This window comes from Rhagoletis pomonella, unplaced genomic scaffold (genome assembly GCF_013731165.1).
Source record: "Rhagoletis pomonella isolate Grant_MI unplaced genomic scaffold, Rhpom_1.0 Rhpom_scaffold_00001, whole genome shotgun sequence".
Classification (NCBI taxonomy): Eukaryota; Metazoa; Arthropoda; class Insecta; order Diptera; family Tephritidae; genus Rhagoletis; species Rhagoletis pomonella.
Window position 1 is genome coordinate 64,939,540 of NW_023458555.1, and position 27,277 is coordinate 64,966,816.

Genomic DNA, 27,277 nt, shown 5'->3' on the forward strand with positions numbered 1-27,277 from the left:
AAATTTTTTAAATCGGACGATAACCACGCCCACATCCCATATAACGGTAATTTTCAGAAATACGAAAACTGCGATATTTTAGTAACTACTGGAGATTATTCACTCAAAATTGCTATTTGCAATAACTTTTAGACGAAAAATTAGAATATTATAAATTTTTGGAAAATGGGCGTAGCCACGCCCACTTATGGTTAAATGTGTATAACTTGGTAACCGCTGCACCAATTTCTTCCAAACTTAGCACAGTTGTTGGCCTTGGTACATCATACTAAATGGCTGAAAGTTTAAAAAATCGGACAATAACGACGCCCACATCCCATATAACGGTAATTTAGAGAAATACACAATCTTTCATAAATCAGTAAATATTAAAGCTAAATTATTCAAAATTGATGCTTGCAACAATTCTTTACCAAGAAATACGTTTATGGTAAAATTTTGTAAAATGGGCGTGGCACCGCCCACTTATGATCACATATATGTATATCGGTAACCGTTCTACCAATTTATACCAAACTCGGTATTTTTATTGTGCTTGCCACATAAAAGCAAAATGTTGAAAATTATTGAAATCGGACTAAAATTGAGGCCGTTTTTCAAATAACGGTAAATTTCAGAAATGCTTTAAACTGCAATATTTCGAAATTTAAGGACGCTAATTTACTCAAAATTGACCCACCCCGGCTTAACATCTAGCGGTAGCTTTCGGAAAGGTGAAAAAATATATATTTAATACTTGCGCCGGGTATTTAATGTTCGGCTCCACCCGAACTTAGACTTTCTTACTTGTTTTAACTAAAATTCCAATAATCTTCGAAAGTATTATTCCTACATAATTTGGTATATGGACCTTTTATGTAGAGAATCAAAGTTAGCTAAGAAAATTTTTTTTTGCACTTGAACTTTGATGGACTTGGGCGAGCCTAAGATAGGGAACAAAGATTTTCACATTTCATACAGATTTTTTTAGAGCATAATGAACCATATTTTTGCTATTACCAATCAAAATTCTAACAAGGCGGATTTTCGACCCACGCTAATATACATATTTAAAAAATTATTCACATACAGTCTTATTTATACTATTTATAAGACTATGTTCAAACAGGCCAATTAGCTGAGGCAATTAAGCTTTAAATTGTGGCATTGAGTTTGGTGTTCACACACACGTCAGCTGTGCAATTAGCGATACTAAATCAGCTGCTGGATTACCTATAGTGATGGAAAAGTTGGTAAAATCATATCTTTATTTCGTTTGAAAGTACATTCGGTACAAACAGGTGAAACGGTTCTTAATTGCCAATTAAGTGCCTGTTTGAACATGGTCTAAAAGCGAAAATTTCGGCTGAAAATCGAAAAAGTGACAGTTTTTGAAATCGGCACTTGCTACGATTTCAAACTTCTCATACTCTGACGTGGTATCGGCCCCCTAAACTAGTGAAATTGGCAAAGATCGAAAATAACCCTCACCACTTGTTTTGTATGGTGTTTACCACTGACACAAACACTCATCTCTCAAGCAAAGAGTGTTACTCACCGTGGCAAATCACTCTGCGCGATCTTTTTGTGTTTTCTGTTGTGGGTTATTTAACAACCGTGTCGAAGTGGTAACATTCCACTTCGTTAGTTAACGGGCGTACCTTTGACACGTGGAGCCCTGGTGCTCCGCCGGCGCTGCTGTCGGCCAACGCCCGACTTGTCAAGGGCAGTGCTGCTGCCTGCTTCTCGCGGAGCCCTGGTGATCCGCCGGCTCTGATGCCGGCCAACGCCTGCTTGGTGCTGTCGGTTGGCACTTGGAGGCAGCCAACAAATCCCAAAAAATTGTAAATTAATGAGGGGCATACAAATGATACAGAATGGTTGTCAAAGTAACGCAACTGTAGTCAATTTCTTAAGATAGGCGGAAAATATTTCATTTTAATACGTCAGATCGAAGAACTGGGAGGAAAGGGATTCACCTTTTCTACAACATAGTTTTGTCTCGCGCTGCTCGAAGAGATATTTTTCATAGCCAAAATTTGTTTAATGTGAGTAGCGAAGTTGATAGAGTATCGAAGGGAACTGTTATCCTCCTATTTTCTTTATATAGAAATACATATTTACTTTTTAGGTACATCTATCTACTTTTAGGTAAAGTCTACCGTAAATTGGGTACAATTTTATAACTAAATTTTCCATCTCTGATGGAATATCAGCTGTAAAAGAGGACCAGAAACGAACAGCTGATTGCTCTTTGTTCAATCCACAAACTAGTAATTGCCAATTAATTATTAATTATTAATTATTAATTGGCAATTAATGATTTGAATTTTTGTATGATAAATTGGGTAACAATTAAATCTTTAATTGGTGAAAAGGTTCTTAATTGCCAATTAAGTGCATGTTTGAACATAGTCTAAAAGCGAAAATTTCGGCTGAAAATCGAAAAAGTGACAGTTTTTGAAATCGGCACTTGGTACGATTTCAAACTTCTCATATTCTGACGTGGTAACGGCCCCCTAAACTAGTGGAATTGGCAGAGATCGAAAATAACCCTCACCACTTGTTTTGTATGGTGTTTACCACTGACACAAACACTCATCTCTCAAGCAAAGAGTGTTTCTCACCGTGGCAAATCACTCTGCGCGATCTTTTTGTGTTTTCTGTTGTGGGTTATTTATCAACTGTGTCGAAGTGGTAAAATTCCACTTCGTTAACGGGCGTACCTTTGACACGTGGAGCCCAGGTGCTCCGCCGGCGCTGCCGGCCAACGCCCGACCTGTCAAGGGCAGTGCTGCTGCCTGCATCTCGCGGAGCCCTGGTGCTCCGCCGGCTCTGATGCCCTCCAACGCCTGCTTGGTGCTGGCGGTTGGCACTTGGAGGCAGCCAACAAATCCAAAAAAATATTAATTAAAATCAAACTTGACTTTCCGTGTTGAAGTACGCGAATTGAATGACGCTAATCCTTATTTTGCATTTCGTCTTCAACTTAGTTTCTTACATAAGCAGGGTTGCATTCTTAATATCGTAAATTCTTAGTTTTTAATTGTACTAGGTTAGCCTAGGGCGTATTCATATAAAGTGGTTTGTAGTAATTCAGTAGGGTTGCAAATTGTATGCTTTTATCGCATTACATCACCCTCCTTTGGAAAAAGAAGAATTTGGCAAAGTGATCTATTTTGCCATATTCTTCTTGCGCAAAATTTATAATTAAATTATTTTGATTTTATTATTTAAATTGTTTTGAAGAAACGAATTTGGATTTGCTTGAGGAATATTCCTCCCCCTTACATTCGTTTGTTCATAACAATTTAAGTTATGCTAAATATTTAAACAAAAACTATTGTATTTACTTAATTGGATTACTTATTTTATTTATTAAGTTATTAAATTGTTAAACCATTGTATTGTAATTTGAAAATAAGTAATAATTCAAATTTTGTTTTCGTTTTAATATTTTTACTCAGATTTTCTGAATTTTAGTTGGATAAAAAATGCTTTTTGATTTAACATTTCCATTTTATATTTTTGTGAAATATTTGTTTTTTATTATTTTGTAGAAAAACATATACTTGAAATTAAAAGTATTTATATTCTATTTCAATTCTATTTTTGTGTACTGTTTTTCTTTGTTTTTCCTTCATCAAAAATTGTGATGTTTACACCGTCAATTTTTGTTATAACGTAAGGCCCTTGGTATATGTTTTCATGCTTATTGCGTGGTTCTTTTTGAACAAGAACACTGTCGTTACCGCTAATTGATAACGGACGCGCTGTTTTATCATATATTAGTTTGTTTCGAATTTTGTGTTTATTAATTAATTCTTGCGCAATTTTGTGCGACTTTTGCATTCTATATTTAACTTCTTTCGCGTAGTTTTCTACATTGTAAATTGGGTCAATTTGTTCTTTTTTTAAATCTTGTGGCACTGTGGCCTTTTTCCCAAATATCAATTCAAAAGGGGAAAATTTATTATCAAAACTGTGTTAGTTGTTGTGTTATGTAAAAATGTAAAATATTTTAAATAAACATCCCAATCGGAAAATGTTTAATTTAAATATGCTCGTAAGTATTCATTAAAAACTCTGTGGTTACGTTCGATAGTACCCACAGTTTCATGATGGTGTGCGGTTGAAAAATCGTGTTTAACCTTTAAAAGTTTGGTTAGTTCAGTGAAAATTTCGTTTTTGAATTCAGTACCTAAATCTGATTTAACGGAATTTATTACACCGTAAGTTAAGACAAAACTTTCGAAAATGGCAGATGCAATCGTTTTAGCGCTTTTGTTTGGCACAGCTACTGTTACAAAATACTTTGTTAAATCGCATATAATGGTAATTGCGAACCTATTTTCACTACTCGACTCAGGTAGCGGTCCTAATGTATCGATTACAATAATATCAAATGGTTTGCAAGGTGTTGGCGTTAAAACAAGATTTTCCTTGTTTTTGGGTTTAACCTTGTTTAATAAACATTTTGAACAATTTTTAACAAACTTGGATACATCACATATTTTTCCAGTGATATTTTGTACGTAATTTTGCATAAAGTTTTTTGATTCCGCAGTGTCCGCCTGTTATGGGGTCATTATGGTAAATGGTCATTAATTTTAACTTTTTATTATCGTCAGTTACTATTTCTACCGGTTCTGTTAATACTATTTGTAAAAATTTTAAAATATTATTACCGCTGGTTTTTAAATTACACTCAGAAAAAGGTTTAGTTACAATTACCAAGATTTGGTTATAGTGACCAAGTGGCATAGTTGGATATGGCGAAATAAATATCTAGTTCACAAAAGTCTGCAATTTACTTGAGACTTCTAGTTGGGACAAATGTATATTTGTTAATAATTACAAAACGACTATCTTGAGTGGACAATATTGTTAGTTGAATGAAATCATTGTTGAGCAAATATAAACAATGCTTTGGTTGATACAAGTTTTCAATTAATTTTGTGAACTTGCTGTAGACGTGAATCAGCTAACCGTTTATCATTGGAAAAAAAGTTTCAGTTTGACACAAATAAAAATTTACTCGATGGTTGTTGTGTTTACTTTCTTCTTTTATTTGCATATATTAAGCATAAAAAATACATACATACTTACATAAATAGTTACTAGTGTAAATAATACATATGTATTTGGTGGTAAGAATTTCCTAAAAAGAAACGATGAAACAGGAATAGTCGTGCGAAAACCCAGACCAATATCTGCTGAAGGTGCTGGTTTAAGTATACTGCTTTGCTTTTTCCTTGGCTAAATAGATACTTTCAAATTACAATTCACATGAATTATATATCCACTGAGAAACCCCGGTTGGCATCAAACTTTATATTTCTAAATAACTATGCGCACACCGAAACAACTCGCGGCGATGGCAAAACTGAAACTGAGACAAACAAGTCTGGGCATTTCATAGCAAAAGTGTTGCCAGGTCTTCAGCATGAGAAAACGTCTCTCTTGGTCTGAAAAAACGTCATTTCCTACCCAAAAACGTCTTATTCAAATGAATGTACAAAAAATTGTTCTTATTAAACTTTTATTGTATACAAAGGTACATGTGTAAGTAAGGTATATTAAAATATCACAGCTGATTAAGTGATCACCATTTTGATCGATTTTGGCTATTTCCCTTTTGTTTATTTAATGTTTATTATTTTTCCATAAAAGCTTATTATATAACAAACAAAATATAAATCCACATTTCAAACTTTGTGCAAAAATTATAAAAAATCTGCAAAGCTTCAGCTAGATTTTCAACTTTTTATTTAGATTTTTTAGAATGTTTTTGAGTATGCAGTTTGATAGCCCATTAAATCTCAGGGCAATAGTGTGCAGTTTTAAAGGGGCTAAATAATCGCGTTGATTTTTAATAATTTTTTTTCTTGTAGACATTTGGTAAGGGGGTCGGCTGTCGAAAATGCTAAATTACGTCCTGTTAAGAAGGAGCATAGCAATATTTCAGCCTTTTTTGCGTTCATTACATTTTCAATGAAGTCTTAAAAATGTAACTAAAATTAATTTGAAAATAAAAATAAAAATCCGACACTTATCCATAAGGTCACCATATCATTTACAAACTATTTATGAAAAAAAAATTTATTGTTTCTTTTGGTACATTGCTAAGGAACAATAATTAGTTATAATTACATATATGACTTCATATAAGTATATTATTCACAAAATATTTATGAAATAATAACTTTTGGGGCACACTGCCAAGAAACAACAACTTTTCTAAATGCTCTCCAGACAAGCGATTTCTACTTTCTTTACTACATGCCGTTGCAATGATAAAAGTAGTAGAAATTACTCTTTCGATACCAAGTACTTTTTTCCGATACTTACTCGATACCGAACAAAAAGGTATCGAGTAAAAAAATACTTGGTATCAAATGAAAAGTATCGAGTATTTACTTGTATTTACTTGTTTCGATTGAACCTTATGTGCATTGCTTAGCTGGCGCTCTTCGTATGTGAAACACACCTGCATTAGTATTAGTATTTACCAAACCCTTCAACTAAATTAACGATTTGGTACAACCTAGATGAATATTAGATGCTTTAATATATTTAGTTATAATTACCAACCCATGGTAATAGTTCCCAATCCTTGGTCACAGTTCCCAAATATTGTCAAAATTCGGGAACTAAATATCTTTAGTTGTCGAAACTAATCCTTTTTCTCAGTGTAGAAATAGAGAAGTTATTGAAAAATATATCATCTTTTGGCCATTCTACTTTCTTAATGTTGCGATTCCGGCATCAGCATCAAGCCTCAAAAGTAACTTGTCTAAACAAGTTGTTTCGTTAACATTCGTAAAATCAAGTAATTCTCGTTTTTTGTATTTTAATGTGCACATATTTGAATATTTGAAATTTTGTTATTTTTATCGTATACAAAATGCTATTCGAGGTATATTTTTAGAAAAATTATACGAAAATTATTAACTTGTACTGTTGTCCGTGTTGTAGGGTTGTCCGTGTGATTGTTTTCGTTTTGTAATTCTATTGTTTTTGTCATTGAACGCGTTTTCATTGCTAAAACATGTTTTGTAGAGTCTTTTAGTTCGTTAATGGTAATGCGTGAAAGTGCGTCTGCTCCAACGTTTGATTTACCTTCGAGGTATATTTTTAGAAAAATTATACGAAAATTATTAACTTGTACTGTTGTCCGTGTTGTAGGGTTATCCGTGTGATTGTTTTCGTTTTGTAATTCTATTGTTTTTGTCATTGAACGCGTTTTCATTGCTAAAACATGTTTTGTAGAGTCTTTTAGTTCGTTAATGGTAATGCGTGAAAGTGCGTCTGCTCCAACGTTTGATTTACCTTTTATGTATTCAATTGTAAAGTCGTATTCTGACAGTTCTAGGCGTATTCTAGCAAGTTTTGAAGACGGGTCCTTCATGTTAAAAAGATACACTAAGGGTCGATGGTCAGACTTCACCTTAAAGTGAGTGCCGTAGTCGAAACTGCTTAATCGCGAAATATATAGCTAAAAGTTCAAGTTCTATGATTGGTTTATTTTGTTCTGCTTTGTTAAAATATTTAGAAGCGAAACATACTGGTAAGTCGTTGCCATTATGATTTTGGCTTAATATAGCACCGCACCCGTTTTAAGACGCATCTGCAGTTATTAAAAATTCTTTAGTAAAATCAGGATATTGCAAAAGTTTAGGAGACATTAGGGCTGATTTTAAGTGTTGAAATGCAGTTTAACAAGCGTTGTCCCATAAGAATTCGACATTTTTTCTACTCAGTCTATTCATAGGTGCTACCAGCGACGCAAAGTTGGGTATGAACCTTCTATAGTAATTTACAAACGCAACGAAACGACGAATAGCGTCTTTATCTGAAGGTCCCAGACGCAGCAGTCCCTTTTCTGAGCACTTGTGCCATAACGAAGAAAATTTCATTTTGTTGGGTTTAGCTTGAGATTAAACTTTCTACATGTTTCGAACACTTTAGCTAGATTTTTTAAATGGTGCGTCTCACTACAACCTATAACTATGACGTCATCAACGTATAAAAAAGCTTGATTTCGCGAGATGCCTGAAAAGGCTATCGACATCATTCGAGAAAAAGAATTTGTGCTACGTTTAAACCAAATGGCAAAACTTTCCAGCGAAAAGCTCCCTTGTCAGTGCTGAATGATGTTATGTCTCGTGAGTTTTTATGCAATGGGATTTGGTAAAACCCAGAAAACAGGTCTAAAGTCGAGAAGTATTTTGCTCGTCCAAGGTTATCTAAGATATCGTCTACACGCGCTAGTGGAAATTTGTCAGCGATAAGCTTTTTGTTAACTGCCCTAAAGTCAACGGTACGATTTTTGGCCTGATGGGTATTTTTTTGGTACTAAAATTAATGGACTATTATAATTTGAAGAGCTTGGTTCGATTAAGTCGTTTCACAACAGGGTATCGACTTGCCTATTTATTTCTTCGCGTTATGAGTACGGCAAACGATAGTTTTTTTATATAAACGGGAGTCTTGGCATTCAGTCGAAGTTTCTGTTCATAAAAGTTATTGAGTGTCATAAGGTCTGTTTTTAAGGCAAATACATCGGCGTATTGTAAGCATAATTCGAGCAATTTGTTTTTAGCATATTTTGGCATTTGTTTTTGTAAAATTGACTTTAGTTCCTCTAAGCGTTTTGTGTCTTTGGAAGTTTCGTTTTTTTTTTGTAGACATTATAGTTACTGATATCCTCAGCTATGATATTCTAGTTTCGAACGTATTTTACTTCGTCCGTAGTATTTATTACTTTTAAAATTGGATTTTTGGTGTCAACGACACATTTTGATGTAAAAAAACTAGAACAAAGCTCGTGAGAGTCTACAAAAACAGGGTTGTTGGAATTAGTCAATTTAAATAAACGAAAAACTTCACATCTTGAAGGAATTACTAAAGTGTCGGTATTTGAACCGTGCAAAATTGCTATTTTAGTGCTTTCTGTCCCAATGCCGATAGTTATACTGTCATTTGCGTAGTTAATAATACATCTGTTCATCTTTAAAAAGTCCTTGCCTAGTATGCCGTCAGAAGGTATATTAAAACTGTCATCTACAACGTGAAGAGTATGCGGAATAAAAAAATTTGATACAACCAAGTTTGTACTTACGGTTCCCAATGTTGATTAAGGAGATATCTGCTTGTGAATCTACGAGAAACGAGCATAATTTGTAAGAGTCGGTACAATTTAATTCAATAAAGTCCGAATAGTTAAGGTTCAAGCAGTAAATTGATTTTTCACTACGTTTAATTGCTTAGCTCCTGCTCCCCCAGTGTTCGCTCCTGAGGGGCATCGGCATTTAAAAATCGAACACTAGATGTGTTTCTCGAATTCGGACGAGAAGAACTGTTTCTGTTGCTTGCCGACCTATTGCTAATGCTATTTCTGTAGTTATTTTGTCTATTGTTAAAATTGTTACTTCTATTGTAATTATTTTGACTATTGTGCCTTGTGTTATTGCCATTACTGTGCCTATTTGTATTGCCGTTATTAAATCTGAAACTATTGTTGTGATAGCCATAGTTGTTGTGGCCTCTAAAACCTCCTCGAAAAATATTTGGTCTATTTGCCCGTGACCTAAAAGATAACACCTGCCGCTCTTTGACTTCATTATTGTGTTCTACAATCATTTTTGCGACTACATCTTTTGAATCCGTAAAAGTGGTTGAGGCTCAAATAGATTTTACTAGTTCTGAACGACTATTCAGCCTGCAAACATTTACTGTCTGCTCTACCGCTAACTCATGGGCTTTCGCTTGAGTCATACCCTCAATAATTAAAGATCGCTCTAATGCATCAGATAATTCCTCTACTCGCTTCGCAAAATCGGCATAGTTGTTATTAGTAATATGTAATGACGCGATTTTGCCAGAAACAACTTTGGAATTATCTGATCTGATTCTACTGCGTAGCGCAACCTTTATTTGATCCACTGAAATTATTTGACTAGGTAAAACCTCACGCGCTTTGCCTTCGAGTTTTGACTTTAAAAATGCTATAAATGTTGTAGTTAAACTTTCATCCGATAATTCTTCTATTAAATTGATTTTGTCAATGAATGAGACGAGCGATAGGGGGTCACCACTATAGTTTTCTCGGGTTATAGATGCACACAAGCTAATAAAAGATTTCTTTTGCTCAGGTGTTGCCAATTTCATGTCGTTTGTATGTGCAATAAAATTAATATTTGGTGAACTAATCGTTACGCAAGGCGTTTCTTCAATTTGTAAAAAACCTTTAAATGAAGGCAAAGACCAAGACCAAGACCAAGAAGCTGGCTTGTTTCCTTGTTGTTCCGAATTTTTTTACTTGAATTAAAATATCGTTGTAAGTTTCGATTAAAAATTTTTTATATTCGTCAACTTTTTCCCGATTTGTTGAAAGTGGACGGCTTTGAAGAACACGCTTGGTAACTTTTGAAAATTTTGCTTGTAAATCTTTGAATACAAGTTCGACATCTGACATCGGGCACACACGCAAAACAAAAGATCTAAAAAAAACTATCGAAATATTGTATTATTGAAAAAAAAATATTCGAATGAAGTTGTAATATTTAAAGTTTGGCTACCACGGCATAGAAAACTGAGGAAAAGGTTTATTGATAATTATAATCGTCGAAATATTTTACCATATTTCAAGCGAAATTCTAAAAGTTGTAGTTTAAAATCACGGCAATGGCACAGGCGAAAATTCGTATGCAATTTTTATCGAATATTTGAAAAAAAGAAAAATTAATTAAAATTCCAAAATCTGACTCTTGCTTAATGTTGCAAAGAATTGAAGAAAAATTTTAGTAAAAACTTTAAGTTGTTTAAAAGTTACGTTTCACAAAAAAATATTAGTATTTGCACATGACTGTACCACTGAAGCTGAAATTCCAAAAGAAAAAAACAGTAACATATGTAAATGTGTGTATTGTTGAAAGTAATTTAAAATATTTGAGTATAATACAGATGTAAAATGAATGTATGTAATATAAATTTGAATATTTTGAATGTAAAGAAATTTGAAATTTTTGAATATAATACAGATGTAAAATGAATGTATTTTATATAAATGTAAGTTAACAAGGGGGCCAACCTACTTACTAATGCGAATGTGCTGACGCCGCACTTCGCCAAACACGCGCATAGCCAGTGCAGGTAATTGACCTGCAACGTAAGCGATACCAATTGGTTTTATGCAACCAAAATGCAAATCGTGGGAAGCGCAGCGTCAGCAACTAATCAATTAATTCGGGCCGTTTAGATACTTAGCGATAGCTTTAAGTAATATTTTGTATTCATTCTTATTTGGAGAGCCGAATGGTAAATATACACTTGTACTGCTAATCTTGCTTTTTATTTCTATCCTTAGGGAAACCTGGGGCCGCGGGGCGGCCCCCAACTTTAATTTTTTCGAGCACGCATCCGCGTGTTCGTTAAGTTGTATGTACATTGGTTTATAAGTATACAAGTGGAAAGTTTTAAAATTTAAAGGAAAATTTGGTCGAAATTTGCACACTGTGCACCATACACGCTGTGCTTTCCTGCTCGCTCTGGCTGTTGACTTCGCTGTAGTTAAAGTTGTTGTTGTTGCTGTATCGCGCAAGGGCTTAGCGTTGTTCTGCATACCGCTACTCGTTGTTACTGTTCAGTGTCAAAGTGGCGTGGTTTTACGTACAGTTATATGTACATATGTATGTACATATACTGGTTATTACGGTGCTTTGGCGGCTTGACGTTACTTTGGTTAGCGGTACAGTACCTTCAAGAAATTTTAGCTGTATTACTGTTGCTTTTAGTTTCTCGTTTAATTTGCAATTTTCCCGTTGTCATAAATTATAGTTTTTTTTTGCCACGTTGCACTGTCTTTAGTTGCCACCACCATAACCGTTTTTGCAAAGTTTTGGGTTCACGTTCCACTGTCTTTAGCCGCCAACCACAACTACTTTTTTTGGAAAAGTTTTTGTTACCAGACACCGCACTTGCTTATTTATGACCTTTTTCTTTTTGCATTTCATAAACGCTTTAGTTTGTAATTGTTGTTTTAAATGTTGGTAATACCGATTTTTATTTTTTTATTTTTTGTTTTTTAATTTTTTTCAATTTCTCACTTTTTTTGTCGCAATCTTTGAAAGTTTTTCCTTTCCTTTGAAATAATTTTAAGTTAATTATCTCTAATCACCACGATTTTCAGTTTTATTTTGTTGTACCTACACATATGTATGCATATACATATTTATATGTATGTACGCGTATTAAAGTTTTTTTGAAACTTTTTTTATTTTTTTTTTGTGATTTTTGAGTGTTTTTAAGTTATTTTTTTTTATTTTTAAATTTGTATTTTATTTGTATTTTTTGTAAATATTTTGTAATTCAGGTTTTTTTCTGTATATAGAAACATTTTTTTTTTGTTACAGTTGGTTGAAATTTATTTATTTTTCTTCATATATAATGTATGTATATATGGCCGCCGCCATTTCGCGGGATGGACCCACGGTCGTCATGTCGAATTGGTAAAATTCCACTTCGTTATTTAACGGGCGTACCTTTGACACGTGGAGCCCTGGTGCTCCGCCGGCGCTGCTGCCGGCCAATGCCAGATTTGCTGCCTGCTTCTCGCGGAGCTCTGGTGCTCCGCCGGCTATGATGCCGGTCAACGTCTGCTTGGTGCTGTCCGTTGGCACTTGGAGGCAGCCAACAAATCCCAAAAAATTATAAATTAAAATCAAACTTGACTTTCCGTGTTGAAGTACGCGAATTGAATGACGCTAATTCTTATTTTGCATTTCGTCTTCAACTTAGTTTCTTACATATGCAGGGTTGCATTCTTAATATCGTAAATTCTTAGTTCTTAATTGTACTAGATTGGCCTAGGGCGTATTCATATAAAGTGGTTTATAGTAATTCAGTAGGGTTGCAAATTGTATGCTTTTATCGCATTACAACTTCTTAAATTTCCCTTAGGCAAAGACACTTTGTCAGGGACTTTTATTTTTTAGTGTCTTAATTTGTGTGTTATTGAAAGGCTGAAAAATATAAGTGGACGTACATTAGCGGCGGATCCAGAATTTTCTGATGGGGGGGGGGGGGAGGATTTTGCGGGAAATATTGCCCCTTATTCTAATAACCTTAAACGAGAAATTTTTGTGTATATGTATATGTATCCAAATGCTCTCGGCAACGGCTCTAACGTAGCAAAATGAAAAATCGTTTAAAAAAGACTTTCGAAGTTGTATTTCTTCCAACTGTCAACAACTTTTTATTTGTCACGGGGAAAATACCGTAAAAATTATTTGTATCGTGCGAATATCTATAGAAATTATCAGGGTTTTAAAAACTGTTAGCACAGCGACAACAGCCAAGCATTTGCTTTTTTACCTTCCTTTTAATAGCTCGGGATGTAACTATGTAATATTGATGCGCCTAAAAGATGCAGCGATTTCTATTATCAAGTTACATACCTGATGACGGTTTTAGTTTTTTAAACTATAATTTTATTATAAATTGTTGTTGCTTTGCTAGCCGGCAATTACAAGTACCTGATGAAGATCTTGCAGAACAAATGAGCTTAGCCGACGACGCTTTAAAGGAATTTGAAGAAACGCGACAAGATGCAGAAAAAAACTTTTATTTGCTTTTCGAACACGTAGAAGAAGTATGCACCAACCTAGGTACAGAAATCAAAGTACCGCGATACAGCAGTCGCCAAAAGAATCGCTTTACAGGTAAACTTTGTAACCGGTAAATAAAGTTCCTGTCAATTTTTAAACCCTTTTCGCATTCTGTGTACTCTTGTAACCGGTAATTTTTGTTACCATCTCATAACCTGGTAACAAAGCATAGCCCCGTGAAATATGCAATGCCAGATTTTACATAATTCTTATAGCTGAATTGCTGAATATTTTAACTGCATTACCAGCGTACCTAGAATCGCGGTGACAGGAACTGGTAACATTTTCTGGTAATATAATTTTCGGGTTACAAAATTATCGGTAACGTGCAGAATAGACCTGTTAATGTGAAAACCGGAGACGCCGAGGCATACTATCGCATTGCTTTTTACATTCCCTTCCTTGATACATATATTGCTCATTTGAAAAGCCGGTTCCTAAACCATAAATCAGTTTTAAATAATTCTAGTGTTTTGTTTCCAAAGTATGATTTTAAGGAAAAAAACTGAAGAATTGTTTGCTTTCTATGAAAAAGTAATCCACTGCTCGAAACAAAACTTTCTTCTGGAGGTAAAAATGTTGGAAAAACGAGTTTCAGACGAACATTTTCGAAATGCTCTCGAAGCACTCCAAGTAGCTAATACAACGTCTTTTGGGAATGTTTTTAAGATCTTACGTATATTGGCACTTTTGTCCCTTTCAATAGCCACACCTGAACGAAGCTTTTCATGCCTGAAAAGAATTAAAACCTACTTGAGAAATACAACATGTCAAGAAAGGCTCAACGGTCTAGCATCTATGAATATTCACAAAGATATAAATTCTTCAGTTGACGAAGTTCTAGAAGAATTTTTCAAAAAACCACGAAAAATTTGAAAATTCGTCGTTTCATTGATTTATAAGTAAAAAGGAAAATTTAATGTCTTTAAAATTATCAAAATGTTTTATAAATAAAGCGAAAATTTAATATATGATTTTAAAAATTCGTGTTTGAGAATTTATTACGCATACTTTCTTCTATAGGGCCTTTTTTCTAGACCCATATTAGTGAAATATTATTCTTTGACTTGAGGGGGGGTTTTAATCGGGTGAGGATACCGATAAAAGTAAAGATAATGGTATAGATAGAGACACAGAGACTCAACCTGGGAACTATTTCTGGATTTTCGGTATTGTCGGGACTTATGGATATAATAATCGATATATCTATGGATTTTTTTATCGGTTTGGGTATCGATTTTATTAACGATTTTGTTATCGATTTGAGTATCAATTTTTTTATCGATTTTACTATCGATATTGTTATTGATTTTGTTATCGATTTTGGTGTCGATTTTATTATCGATTTTGCTATCCCAATCAATCGAAATGTGTATTAACTACATGTAGAAAGTTGCCACCTTTTTAAAAAATCAAATTCCACTTGAATTAAAAGTATTAGGTAATTGAAATAGATAGGTATCACCATAAGGGAGTCAGACGAAAGAGGTTTAAGAAGATTTTAGCTTAAAAATATTACGAATAGGGTTGCCACCTGTTTGTAAATTCGAATTTATTTAAACTGAAATAATAATTACGTCAAACCATAGGATTACGCCATCATATTTGTTATTTTATTACAAATACGTATATTGTCAATCAGTGATTTGTTCTGATTACATTAATTTTAAATTACTGGACTCTTAAACTAACTCAGGAATGTTTTTACTCTTCACTTATTTCTTGCTAAATATGTCAAATTTTTTCATTTGTCTGATACTCATATTGATATACATATTTCAGTTACCTTATTCCCTTAATTAATGTGAATTTGATTTTTTAAACATGTGGCAACCCCTCTACGTGTCGGTTAGAAGTAAAGTATTTTCAAAACTAGTTCAATTGATACCCATATTGTAATATCTGATTCATTTAACTTATTAAATAATTGTAATAAAATTATCACGTGTTTCGCGTCTTGGAGCTTGCAACGATTGCCAGTTCAAATATTATGGCAATGTCGCAGTTTTGTCGCAGGAGAGTTTCAAAACAAAAGTAATCAGCTGTGTCGCAAGCACGATTGCCGTTTTGGTCCAAATGGACCAAATTTCTTTTCGTTCTTTCTTTTTAAAATGGTCCATTTCACAAGCCTTTGGTTAGGTTATTATTTTTTCTATTTAATTAATGAATATTCCGCCCTATGTTTAATATCGTCATCTTCAGTAAAAGTGATGGCCATCGTCAGCCATGTTACTGTTGCGCTGACGATCGTCGACGACGACGATGACAATATTCAGCATAGGACCGATTGGCAACACCTGCTAAAAGTGTGAACTCGCCTTGTCACAGATCTTAAAATATGGCGTGGCTAATCATCTGTCAAAGCACGCTTCAAAATATATCGCGGTTTCTTGCTAATTTCAATTACTCGGAGACTAATATTAAAGTGGCTGGCAAAAATATGGAAAGGTAGCAAAAATAATCATAGTATTTAGCACATGAAAATAATATTCGATTCTAACCGAAAAGTTATTAAACATCTTGAAATTATTACACCACATAAAGTTCTTTCTGATACTGATGTATCAATTTTGCCGCTACTCGACCAATTTCCTGCATTGGTAAATGATGCAGATATAATTGAATTTCGATTTCGCAAATTGAGGCTGAGTGAAGGTAACTTCAAAACCTGTACCAATACCAAGTAAGCTTGATTAAAAATGGATTGGGTAAAGCAGCCTTCGGAGAATTGTGTGATTTATTTCATAACATTTTTAGTCTGCCTCACAGTTCCGCAGTAGCTGAGCCCAACATTTTTGATTTAGCATTATAAAAACAAAATTATGAAACAAATTATAATTTAAAACTTTAAATAATATAATGTTAATAATATGCAGTTGTTATGAACTTTGGATGCAAAAAAAAAATTTTGATAAAGAGGAATATACTCCACTCAATTTCCCGATGTAATAAAAATTGGTGCATCTTTTACCATTTGGTACATTTTTTGGTCCGAAAAATAAATTGGAAACGGCAACCGTGGACGTAACAATAATAATAATTTGCATTTATAAAGAGACATGCAATTGTAAAGGCTACAAAAATATTTGTTTTATACGCAGTTATTTGTTTTTATTTTACTAGTTTAGTTTTACTGGATGTTATGTTAGTTCCATAGTTAATAAACTTGACATTGAAAAAAAAAATTAAAAACTGAAAAATAAATTTGTCGGTGACAACACTGATGTACACCCCATGACGTAGCGAACAAAGGTAGTTTCCGCAAACCGCTGCTTTGGTTTTGCCGATTTTAACAATTCCTACGTAAAGTAAACAACGCCTCAGAAACTCTAAATGCACTATTCACTAATACTTCCATAAAAATCACCGTTTTTTAAATTTTCTTTAATAATTCTCTTTAAAAATTATATATTATATTTTTTATTAACATAATCAAGGTGTATTAAACAAGTTGTGATTGACAACTCAGTGCGGATCTCTTTTAAGGTACTATAATGTCAAAAAGTAAAAACAAACGAATTAACCCTTGGTGATGCATGTATCTTGTCAGCACTAATACCCTAGGCTTTTATTTTGATTATAGTTTTGTTTTACTTACATTACCTGGAACATATATATTTTGTCAATAAAACAAAACAAATTGTTTATAAAATCGTTTTAGCAATTTTCTTGTTTTTAAATGCCCAAGTTTTATGCTTTTGTGCGTTTATTTTTATATTTAAATTTTTTATCCTAAACATTATTTGACACTTATTAAAGTATGATTTTACATTTGTTTCCAATTTTATATTAAGAGCTCTAACAATTTTGAAATTAAATTTTTTTCAAGCGAAATAGTTTGGGTATAAACGAGCTCGTTTGAAAGTGCTTGATTCGGACGGAGAACAAATGAAATCACTTTCCTTGAAGTGGTTTTCACAAACGCGAGATGAATCACGCAGTACAACATCACATTGCTGCCGTCTTAACTCGCATCTAGGTGGTTTAAATCATCGCACTATTTTCGTGTCCTGACTTATATTGCATACATCGCACCGTTCAAAAGTTTTGCTCCGTTTCATCTTGGTTTCCTTACATTAAATATTTAAGCAAAGTCGAACGTATTTACTTATTACCAAACTTAAATGTACTTACTTGCTCTCCTCGGCGGTTTGTCTCTTAACAATTTCACGTGTATTAAGAAAATTTGTTGCTTGAAAAATGTTTGTGTAAATTTTTTTAAACAAATTCAAATTGAAAAAAAAATATTTTCAAATGGGTTAACAATTCATTTCAATTTGACATTATAGCCTGTTTCTTATGAGAGCAATGTCAAAATCAATCACACTTTGTTGAATACATTTTGAACATAATTAACCACACTATCGAAAAATTGAATATTGAAAAAATTAGCTGTTTGACCGTTTCTTTTATCCTCCTATTCGGATTAGTTTGCTTTTTCTTAAGAAGTGTCATTGCCGCCGGGAATGCGCAATCTTTTATTATATAATTCTTATGTACACCCTTGCTACTTTTTTTTCTTACCTCCTTCTTGGCTTGTTCGTACTTTCCGCCGTCCATTAGATTCATGGTAAAGAGGAAAGTGCTTATCGCAAAAGGATCGTAGGCCGCTTGCTCGGTAATTGCTTTGCAAAGTGATGACTTAATGTCGGTGCGGGGCCACATGACGCCAGCCAATCGTATCCATACGTAAATGGTTGGTCCCATAAAAAGACCTCCAAACAAACTGAACCTGTTTTGGTGCAAATTAGAGTGAGTAAATGATTTTATGTTTGGGAATCATGCTTAAGTCAAACGATTTTTTATTATACTCACTTGAGGCATTTCATCCAGTCAAAATTGCGGAATGTCCGTTTTTCGATTAAAGTCTGTTCAATGAGGCAACCACAGGGCCACAGCATTCCATATGACAGCATGCCACGAATAATTTTATATCGGTTTGTAAATTCTATAAATTGGCGAAACATTTTCCTCAAACCTAGGAGGGAAATAGAGACTAAGAAAATGTAATACATAACTTATTTCAATAGTGTTATTGAGCTTTGTACTAGAGCTGTAAAAATATCGATAGTCATACCATTCGATCTTTTTGATAGTTTGCATTGAAATCATCGATACTATCGATAGTATCGGATAATTCTAAAATGCATTGACGAAGCTATTTATATAAACTTTTTAGTTTTATTTAGTTCCTGAAGAATTAGCTAATTTTTATAAAGCGATTTTCAGTAACTTTGTCCTTTCTCTTCGATTTTTAAAATATTTTAAGCCGATAATATAAAAACCTAAAATTCCCAATCGAATAAAAACAAATCCCTTGTAAACATAAAGAAAACTGTATGTATAACAAAAAACTTTCATCAGTCCAACTCCGGCTATGCCCCAGTATTATTGCATAGAACACACTCCAAAATTTACGTTACAAGAATCCAAATCATTGTACAAATAGACGAACCGTACCCCGACGTTTACATGATTATTTATCCATTCAAAGTATTAAACGGAAATACAAGAATCTCCAAAATTTGACTAACCCTGGCTTATATCAATAGTTTCTTCTATCCACGCAGAATCACTAACACCATAGTATGGTTCCAAAAAGATATTCAAACAAGTTTTTTCAAATTTAATTACACCCGATTTACATGATTCAAGTACTTTAAAGCAATTCTGGTTCATTCTCTTTGGGTTTTCTGTTTGCTTTTACACGCTTAAATTTTGCTGAATACCAGTTTTTGGTTTGGTTGGGAAACAACGAAAATGTCAAAAGTAAAGCAGGAAACTTGAAACCACTTGCCGGTACAGACGCATATGTACTCTTCCCTTTTCTTCTCAACTCCTGTCTTCCACTAGCAAGTAGAATTGAATTCAATACTTGAAACGTGTAAAACCCGGTAATAGGTAAAAAATAGGATGTATATGCAAATCAATGTTGCCAAATTCCCATTTTCAAAAATAAGGAAATGCATACTAAGTAGTACATACATACAATATAAACAATATGTATGTTTCCTCAAACAAAGACTATCGATAGTGGCCAACGACCATTCGATAGTGCAAAAAAATAGAACCATTCGATAGTATCGATAGAACCATCGATAGTTTTTCAGCTCTACTTTGTACCACGATTTGTTTGTTAGGAAAAATGGAAAAACTACATTGCTTAAGCGGTAGAAGTTATTGCGGCTATTTCGGAGATCACCACATCTCCTCATAAGACTTCTTTTTTTCTGGACTTTTCGCAGGGATCGAACCCGCGTCATCGATGAACAAAGTCAGAAGCGGTATGCACACCCCGTAAGCTTTTGTTGCTAATCCATTTCCTTATTCAACATTATACATACTATCAAGTGCAGCTGATTCGCCGCTATTTAAGCTTGACAGCATGGTTGTTATAGTTAATTCCATACATGAAATAGATTCATTGCATCGTTTTTAGGGCAGGCTCATCTCAAACTATTTTTTTACAATTTTTATTGTGGATTGTTAATATTTATTTCAATTGTGTTATTGAGCTTGGTACCACGATTTTTTTGTTAGGAAAAATGGAAAAACAACATTTCTTAAGCGGTATAACCTATAGCAGCTATTTCGGAGATCACCACATTTCCTCATCAGACTTCTTTTTTTCTAGACTTTTCGCAGGGATCGAACCCTGCCCTAAAAACTATGCAATGAATCTATTTCATGTATGGAATTAGCTGCTGATCTCGGAAATAGCTGCTATAACTTCTACCGCTTAAGCAATGTTGTTTTTCCATTTTTGCTAACGAACAAATCGTGGTACAAAGCTCAATAACACTATGGAAATAAATATAAATACGCCACAATAAAAATTGGCAAATAAAATGTAATAACATTACATGCTTATGAGAACATAAATATGTTAATTGGAGCAAATTACAGGCAAATTTTACTAAAGATTCTCTAACAAAGGCGGTCGCCTCAGGGATGTCAAAAATATGCCAGAAAAAACGGTAACAGGCGCTATGAAAAGCTTAATAAATTACCAAAATATGCTCTTAAATATGCTAAATCAATGAAGTTTTATTTAACTTTTCAATATTTTTAATCAATAATCTCGGAATTACAGTATGCGATTTTAAATACCCTTCTCTTGTCATGTAAATTTGTGGAATAATTAGAAAAACCTTTTTCCTCATCCGTAGATGTAGTTGGACAATATTTAAATAAACTTAATTCTGCTGGGGAGTACTTCGATGAATCTTCACTCCTAGTTGTAGAGCCAGTAAATAATAAATCTTTTTATATTGGGGATCAGGGTTGTCACTGACGAAAAAAAATATTTACCATCCACTTGACAAAAATCTACCAAATCTAAAAAATATCTACCAATAAATTTTTGTATAGTTATTTTAATAAAAACTATAGCTTTATTTTTTTCTTTTTTTCAATTAAAACTACAGTTTTGTTATTTTTTGAGTTATTTCAATAAGAATTAAAATTGTTTTTAAGGAAATTTTTATTTAGCTAATTATACGGTATTTGAGTCATATTATTAGCATATTCGTAGTTTTTTCAAAGCGGAAGTGATGAAACTAAAGGCAACAACGAAACCGAAATAACGCATATGAAAAACCCGAAGTAATGCATACATGCACAGTTTCGGTTGAAACCCGAAATAATGCATTGGCAAAAACCGAAATAAAGCATACATGCCCAGTTTCGGTTGAAACCGAAATAATGTCTAAATCAGTCATGCCCAGCGCAGGGCCCTTGCATATGGAATTCTGCCAGCGCAGGGCACTTGCTTATGGAGTTCTGCCGCCGGTGGGAATGACTGGTCTAAATGCACAGTTTCCATATGCGCAATTTCGGTGCCCCCATAGCAAGCCAGCGGAGCCGCTGAATTTTAATTCGCTGCACTATGTCTATATCGTTGTAAAGCTCATACAGCTCATCGTTAAATCGTCTGCGATATTCGTCATCACCAACGCGTAAAGGTCCGTAAATCTTTCGCAGAATCTTTCTCTCGAAAATGCCTCCGCGCCATACACCAGCACAGGCATGATGAGTGACTTATAGAGTGTGATCTTTGTACGACGAGAGAGTACTTTACTTCTTAATTGCCTGCTCAGCCCAACGTAGCACTTTTTGGCAAGAGTGATTCTCCGTTGGTTTTCAAGGCTGACAAATACAGTGACTCAAAAAAGCACCTGGTGATTTTTTTTATTATTCGCAATGTTTTTCAAGTCAAATTTTTTTGTTGTTTTAACTAAATTCATAAAAATTAAGGATTCAAACTATATAAAACACTTAGAAAAATTATCGTCCAAATTTCGAATTTTTTACTCTGAATTTTTAGAACAATTTAAGATACCGAGTTTTAAAGCAAATAATATTTGAGTATAGCTCACAATGTGGCTCCCGTTGATTTTTTTTTTGCCACCAGTCTTTTGTGTTTTTTATTTAACAATTTCTATTGATAAAAAATGACGTTGGTTAAATTTTTTTTGCGAACAATTATAGAGCGTCATTACATACCTGTAAATTTGTTTTATATGTATTTAAATAATCATTTAAAATATATAGGCAATCAAAAGCTCACCGGGATTCCAGTAAAATGAGTTTTGAATGGTGCACGATATGTTCGCCTTATATCGATATACATTTATACGTATGTAAGTATATAAAAAGTATGCAAAGAAATTTATAATATAAATATAACTACGAAAAATAAATCGGTAACGAAATGTTCAACAAATATCTACCAAAATGAGAAAAACTTTACCTTTTTACCAACCCAAATTTTTTCTACCAATTTTGGTAGCAATTTACCAAAGTGGCAACCCTGTTGGGGATTCTGGCCAAAATACTTTCAAGTTTTTTGAATATATATGGGCAAATCTAAAAATCAGGTACACTTTCAAAACAAAAAGTTTAATTTTTTAATTTGTGGGCACACCTATGTTTCATATATGATTCTATTCGTAATCTCTTAACAAATAGATAAATATAAGTGTACATAATTCATTTTCATCAAGTTAGACGAGGAATAAACATTTGGATCGCTGAAATAGAAAACAAAAGAATATGCTGGGTTCAAATTACGCGGTGGAAGTTATAAATTTTTAGCAAAGCTTTTCAAAATTCAACCCACTTAATTGGGACGTTCCGAATTCAATGGCATCCCCTGTTTTATCAAATTGGGTCCGGTTTTAGAGATAACGGCACTTGAAAATTTGAATAAATTTTAGCTATTTTTTAGAAATTATTTTAGTAAAATTTTGCAATTGACGGTTTTTAATATTACCTTAATTATTTCTTAAAATTATCGAAATGGATTTACTTCAACATATAGCTCCAATACAACTGATTACTCATATATGTGTTTTTGCGCTATAACTCTAACTTCATATCTTAATAATAAATTGTATGCTAACCCAAATTTTTACCTGCTTAACTGGAGGAGCTATAACGCAAAACAACGTCTCTGAACAATCAGTTGTATGGGAGCTAGATGTTATAGTGAACTGATTTCGATGATTTTAAGAGATAATTAACGTTATATTAAAATACAATCGTGTGCATTTTAGTAAAATATCTTCAAAATGAGAGAGTTTTTTTTTATAAAACAGTTAAAATTTATGCAAAGTTTCAAGTATATCTATCTCGAAAAGAAGCCAATCGGGCAAAACTGGGGACGCCATTGAATTTAGAAGGCTCAATCAACAATCAACGTCTTAACAATACATCTTGAGACAGATATGCAGCTGAGAACCAAAGTGGTCTAAGAACATTATATATTTTTCCTATAGTGTAGTTTACATGATCAGAGCAATTAAGTCTGCTATTTGGTTTAAATCCCAGGTTTTTGACAACAGTTTCATACTCAATGTTTTCGTTATTTAAAACAATAGGTGTGAGGTCACTTAGGTTGTAGCGGAGACTAGAAATCGGTAGTGCCTTCGTTTTAGAAGCATTTAAATACACCTGGTTTCCTTCGTCCATTCGTAAATGCGGTTGAGAATTGATTAAAAAATTTTTTGAGGCTTCAAGTGTACGTCTATGATTATATCCAAAAGCAACCAGCTTGATATAGTTTAAAACAATTAAAATAAAGGTAAATAGCACAAAGGTTGCCTGTCTTTTAGATTTGCCCATATGTATTTGTGCTCAACATTTGGTAATCTTTTTCACGGATGTTATAATTTCCAAACTTTCTTTCAATTTTCAAACCTTTTGTTTAAATCTTTGGTATACATACCCAGGCCCGTCGAGAGAGAGGGGGAAAGGGGTGAATCCCCCGGCCCGGGCTTCTTAAGGGGCCCGAAATATGAGAAACATAACTTGTTATTATTTCTTTCAATGGAATATCTCCTTCGTTGTAGACTTCTATTATAAATATATTAAAATTCGTGCTGAATGCTTCTGACTCTATAAATTAAAGAAAATGATCATATGGCCCAACACGCGTTCTGTTACCATACGCTGAAACTTGCTAGAATACAACTTTCGGATGGTTTTTTCTTGCATCTGAAATCATAAGTATGTGGCAATATTTAATATACACTCTAAATAGTGCATGTAAAACTACTACTGAAAAGTGTTTATTTTTCAACCAGAATCTGTTCAAGTATACGCACAAGATGTTCAAGATTTGATTTTGAACATGAGTTGTTTAAAATATACACATGAAATGTTTAAAATTATAAACATTTTGAAAGTAAAAATCAATTTTTTACAAATAATAAATACTAAGTGCCAGGGGCGCACGCAGGAATATATTTTTGGGGGGAAAGGGCTTATACTTCTAAATATATATCATCAGCAAATACTGAAAATTCGCGCTTTACAATAATTTGCACCGCGTGAACCGATTCCAATAATTATTTTTTTTACCGGAAAGATGGTACCTTAAGGGTCGTCTCGTAATTTGGTTTAGATCCGATCATTAAATCATGAAAAAGTTAACGGTTAAAGATGCACTCAACTTTCAAAAGTAATACAAAATTGTACAAAGGAATTTTGATATAAATAAATTATATAACTTCACGAAATTTTTACACTTTATTAATTTTCGTCGATTTCTGGTTTCTCATTTTTTAATAATTCGAATAACGAAAATTTAACTGAACTTGTATTTTTATCATGGAGCTCATTTTGGTGGAACGAATTCGAAGTTAGCAAATTAAATCTTCGAATGCTTATTAAGTACATATCAGTGGTAAACTTTTTTAGGCTGTAAAGTGTAAAAAGCAACAGTAAGTGAGTATGCATTGCATATTTTTAGGACAATGTTTTCATTCGCAGTTAAAGTTTAAAGAGCTCTCAATAATAATAATAATATCAAAACGGTTTTTACCCTCCATTCCCGCCCATCCGCACGAGGGGCGCAGTCCGCATGACGTACGGAACCAATATTTTAAATTTTTGTGCCAAGTCATGATAGGCAGGAGTTTGTTAAGTGTCGAGATCTAAAACTGTTCAGCTACAGAACTAAATTCATCAGCTGATTTTATGTATTTATGTCAATAATTCACTTATTGAGAGAGGAGAGTATCGCTTTCTTAATGCTGAAAAGCGGATCTGATATATCAAACGTGCTGGAATGAGAGTTAAAATCCTGGCATAAGCAACGGAGTGGGTCGTGCAATTCAAAATTGGTTTTACAAGCTTTCAGAAATATAGGACAAAAGTGTCTTGATACGCGTGAGGGAACATTAAAGCTTACATCAGCCAGGAGAGACGGACTTGAAATTGAGCCTGTCAGTAATTTAACCATAAAAATTATACCAAGCATTTCCCTGCGACTGGCAAGTGTAGGAAGGTTAATAAGTTTTAAGCGACTCGTATAAGGTGGAAGACTATATTGAGAATCCCATCGGAAATTTCTTAAAGCAAAAAGTAGGAATTGTTTTTGAATTGATTCTATCTTGTCTGAGTAAATTTGATACCTTGGATTGCAAACCACCGAGCCGTATTCTAGAATCGGCCTAACTAAGGCTGTAAACAGGGTTTTAGTGATATAAGGGTCACTAAATTCTTTTGACCATCGTTTCACAAATGCAAGTACACCTTTAGCCTTGTTGACTGTCACATTAATGTGAAGATTAAAATTAAGCTTAGGATCCATTGTGATACCAAAGTCCATAAAATTGTATACCTGTTCCAGGTTCTGGTTACCTATTATATAAGAAACTGGCAGAACAGCTCTTCGCGAGAAGCACATTACTTTACATTTCTTAAGATTTAGAGGCATAAGATTTACTTAACACCAGTAAGCCATGCTGTTTAAGTCTGATTGTAGCAAAGACCTTTCTTTAATTGAAACGTACGATTTATAAAGTTTTACATCATCTGCATACATTAAAATTTTGGAGAATTTTATATCTGTAGAAATATCGTTTATAAAAAGCAAGAACAGAATCGGGCCTAGGTGGCTACCCTGAGGGACTCCTGAAGTAACATCAATGACGTCAGAGATAGTATTTTTAAACAATACCCTTTGTGATCTATCATAGAGGTATGAAGAGATCCAACGTAGAAAATTAGGTGAAAGACCAAGAAGATCAAGTTTATAGATGAGCAACGAGTGGCACACTTTGTCAAATGCTTTACTGAAATCAGTATATATAACATCAACAGTTTTGCTCTCACTAAATGCTTTTGAGATATAGGATGTTAATTCAAGTAAATTTGTAGAAGTTGATTTGCCCTTGCAAAATCCATGTTGACTGTATGAAATGCTTGAAGTGATAGAATGCGTCAACCGATTTGTTATAATTGCTTCAAATAATTTAGGAATTGCAGAAAGCTTAGCTATGCCCCGGTAGTTCTCCACTGAAGACCTTCCGCTTTTTTGTAAGGGGGTTATGAACGATTCCTTCCATACAGTTGGAAAAACGCCCTCTTTAAGAGACAAATTAAATAAGGCTGTTAACGGCTCATAGAGATAATCAGCACAATTTCTAAGAAAACAAGTAGGGATCTGGTCAGGACCATAACTAAAAGACTGCTTTAAGGACTTCAGGTAAACTAAAACATCATCGGGAGATATTATAGGGTTATGTATTGAGTTAATTGGACTTAGTTTAAAAGGATAGTCAAAATATGCTTGGGAGTTAGTGGAATAATTGGATTTAAAAAACTGAGCGAACATGTTAGAAATTGTTTGATTATCACCAGAGACGGTATTTTGATACTTCATGGCGGAAGGAAACCCACGTACATTTCGCTTGGAGTTTACGAAATCATAAAATGATTTGGGGTTATATATTATACGTCGTTTGATTTTACACAAGTAATCTTTATAACACTTTTTGTTTAATTCAAAGAACTTGTGACGCAAAAGTGAGTATTTTACATAGTATGAGTGTAAGCCGGTTTTTTTGTGTAATCTAAAATAACGTGACTTTCTGTTTTTCAAGTTTCTCAGTTCTTTAGTGAACCATAACTGTGTTTGGTCTTCAGGAATACACATGCGTTTAGGCACATACTTTTCAAATAATCTATGTACAGTACAATTAAAATGTGCAACGCTTTGCTCAACTTTTTCTTTGTATATAGGCCACGACAATTTAGACAATTCTTTATTCAGTTTTTTAAAGTTGGCTTTCGAAAAATCAAAGCGAATATTTGGTTCGTATGTTTGGACATCGCAATTT

At 33.6% G+C, this 27,277-nt stretch overlaps 1 protein-coding gene across 2 annotated transcripts in view; it reads right to left on the reverse strand.

Moving 5' to 3' along the window:
- The window catches only part of LOC118747164 (mpv17-like protein 2), a 128,020-nt gene that overhangs the window by 60,488 nt on the left and 40,255 nt on the right, over positions 1 to 27,277 (reverse strand). For both annotated transcript variants that reach the window (XM_036481156.1, XM_036481163.1), the window contains exons 2-3: positions 18,465 to 18,627; positions 18,174 to 18,381 (exon numbers count right to left, since the gene is read on the reverse strand). In XM_036481156.1, the coding sequence (XP_036337049.1) occupies positions 18,174 to 18,381; positions 18,465 to 18,627 (371 nt within the window). The remainder of the gene's footprint in view (positions 1 to 18,173; positions 18,382 to 18,464; positions 18,628 to 27,277) is intronic.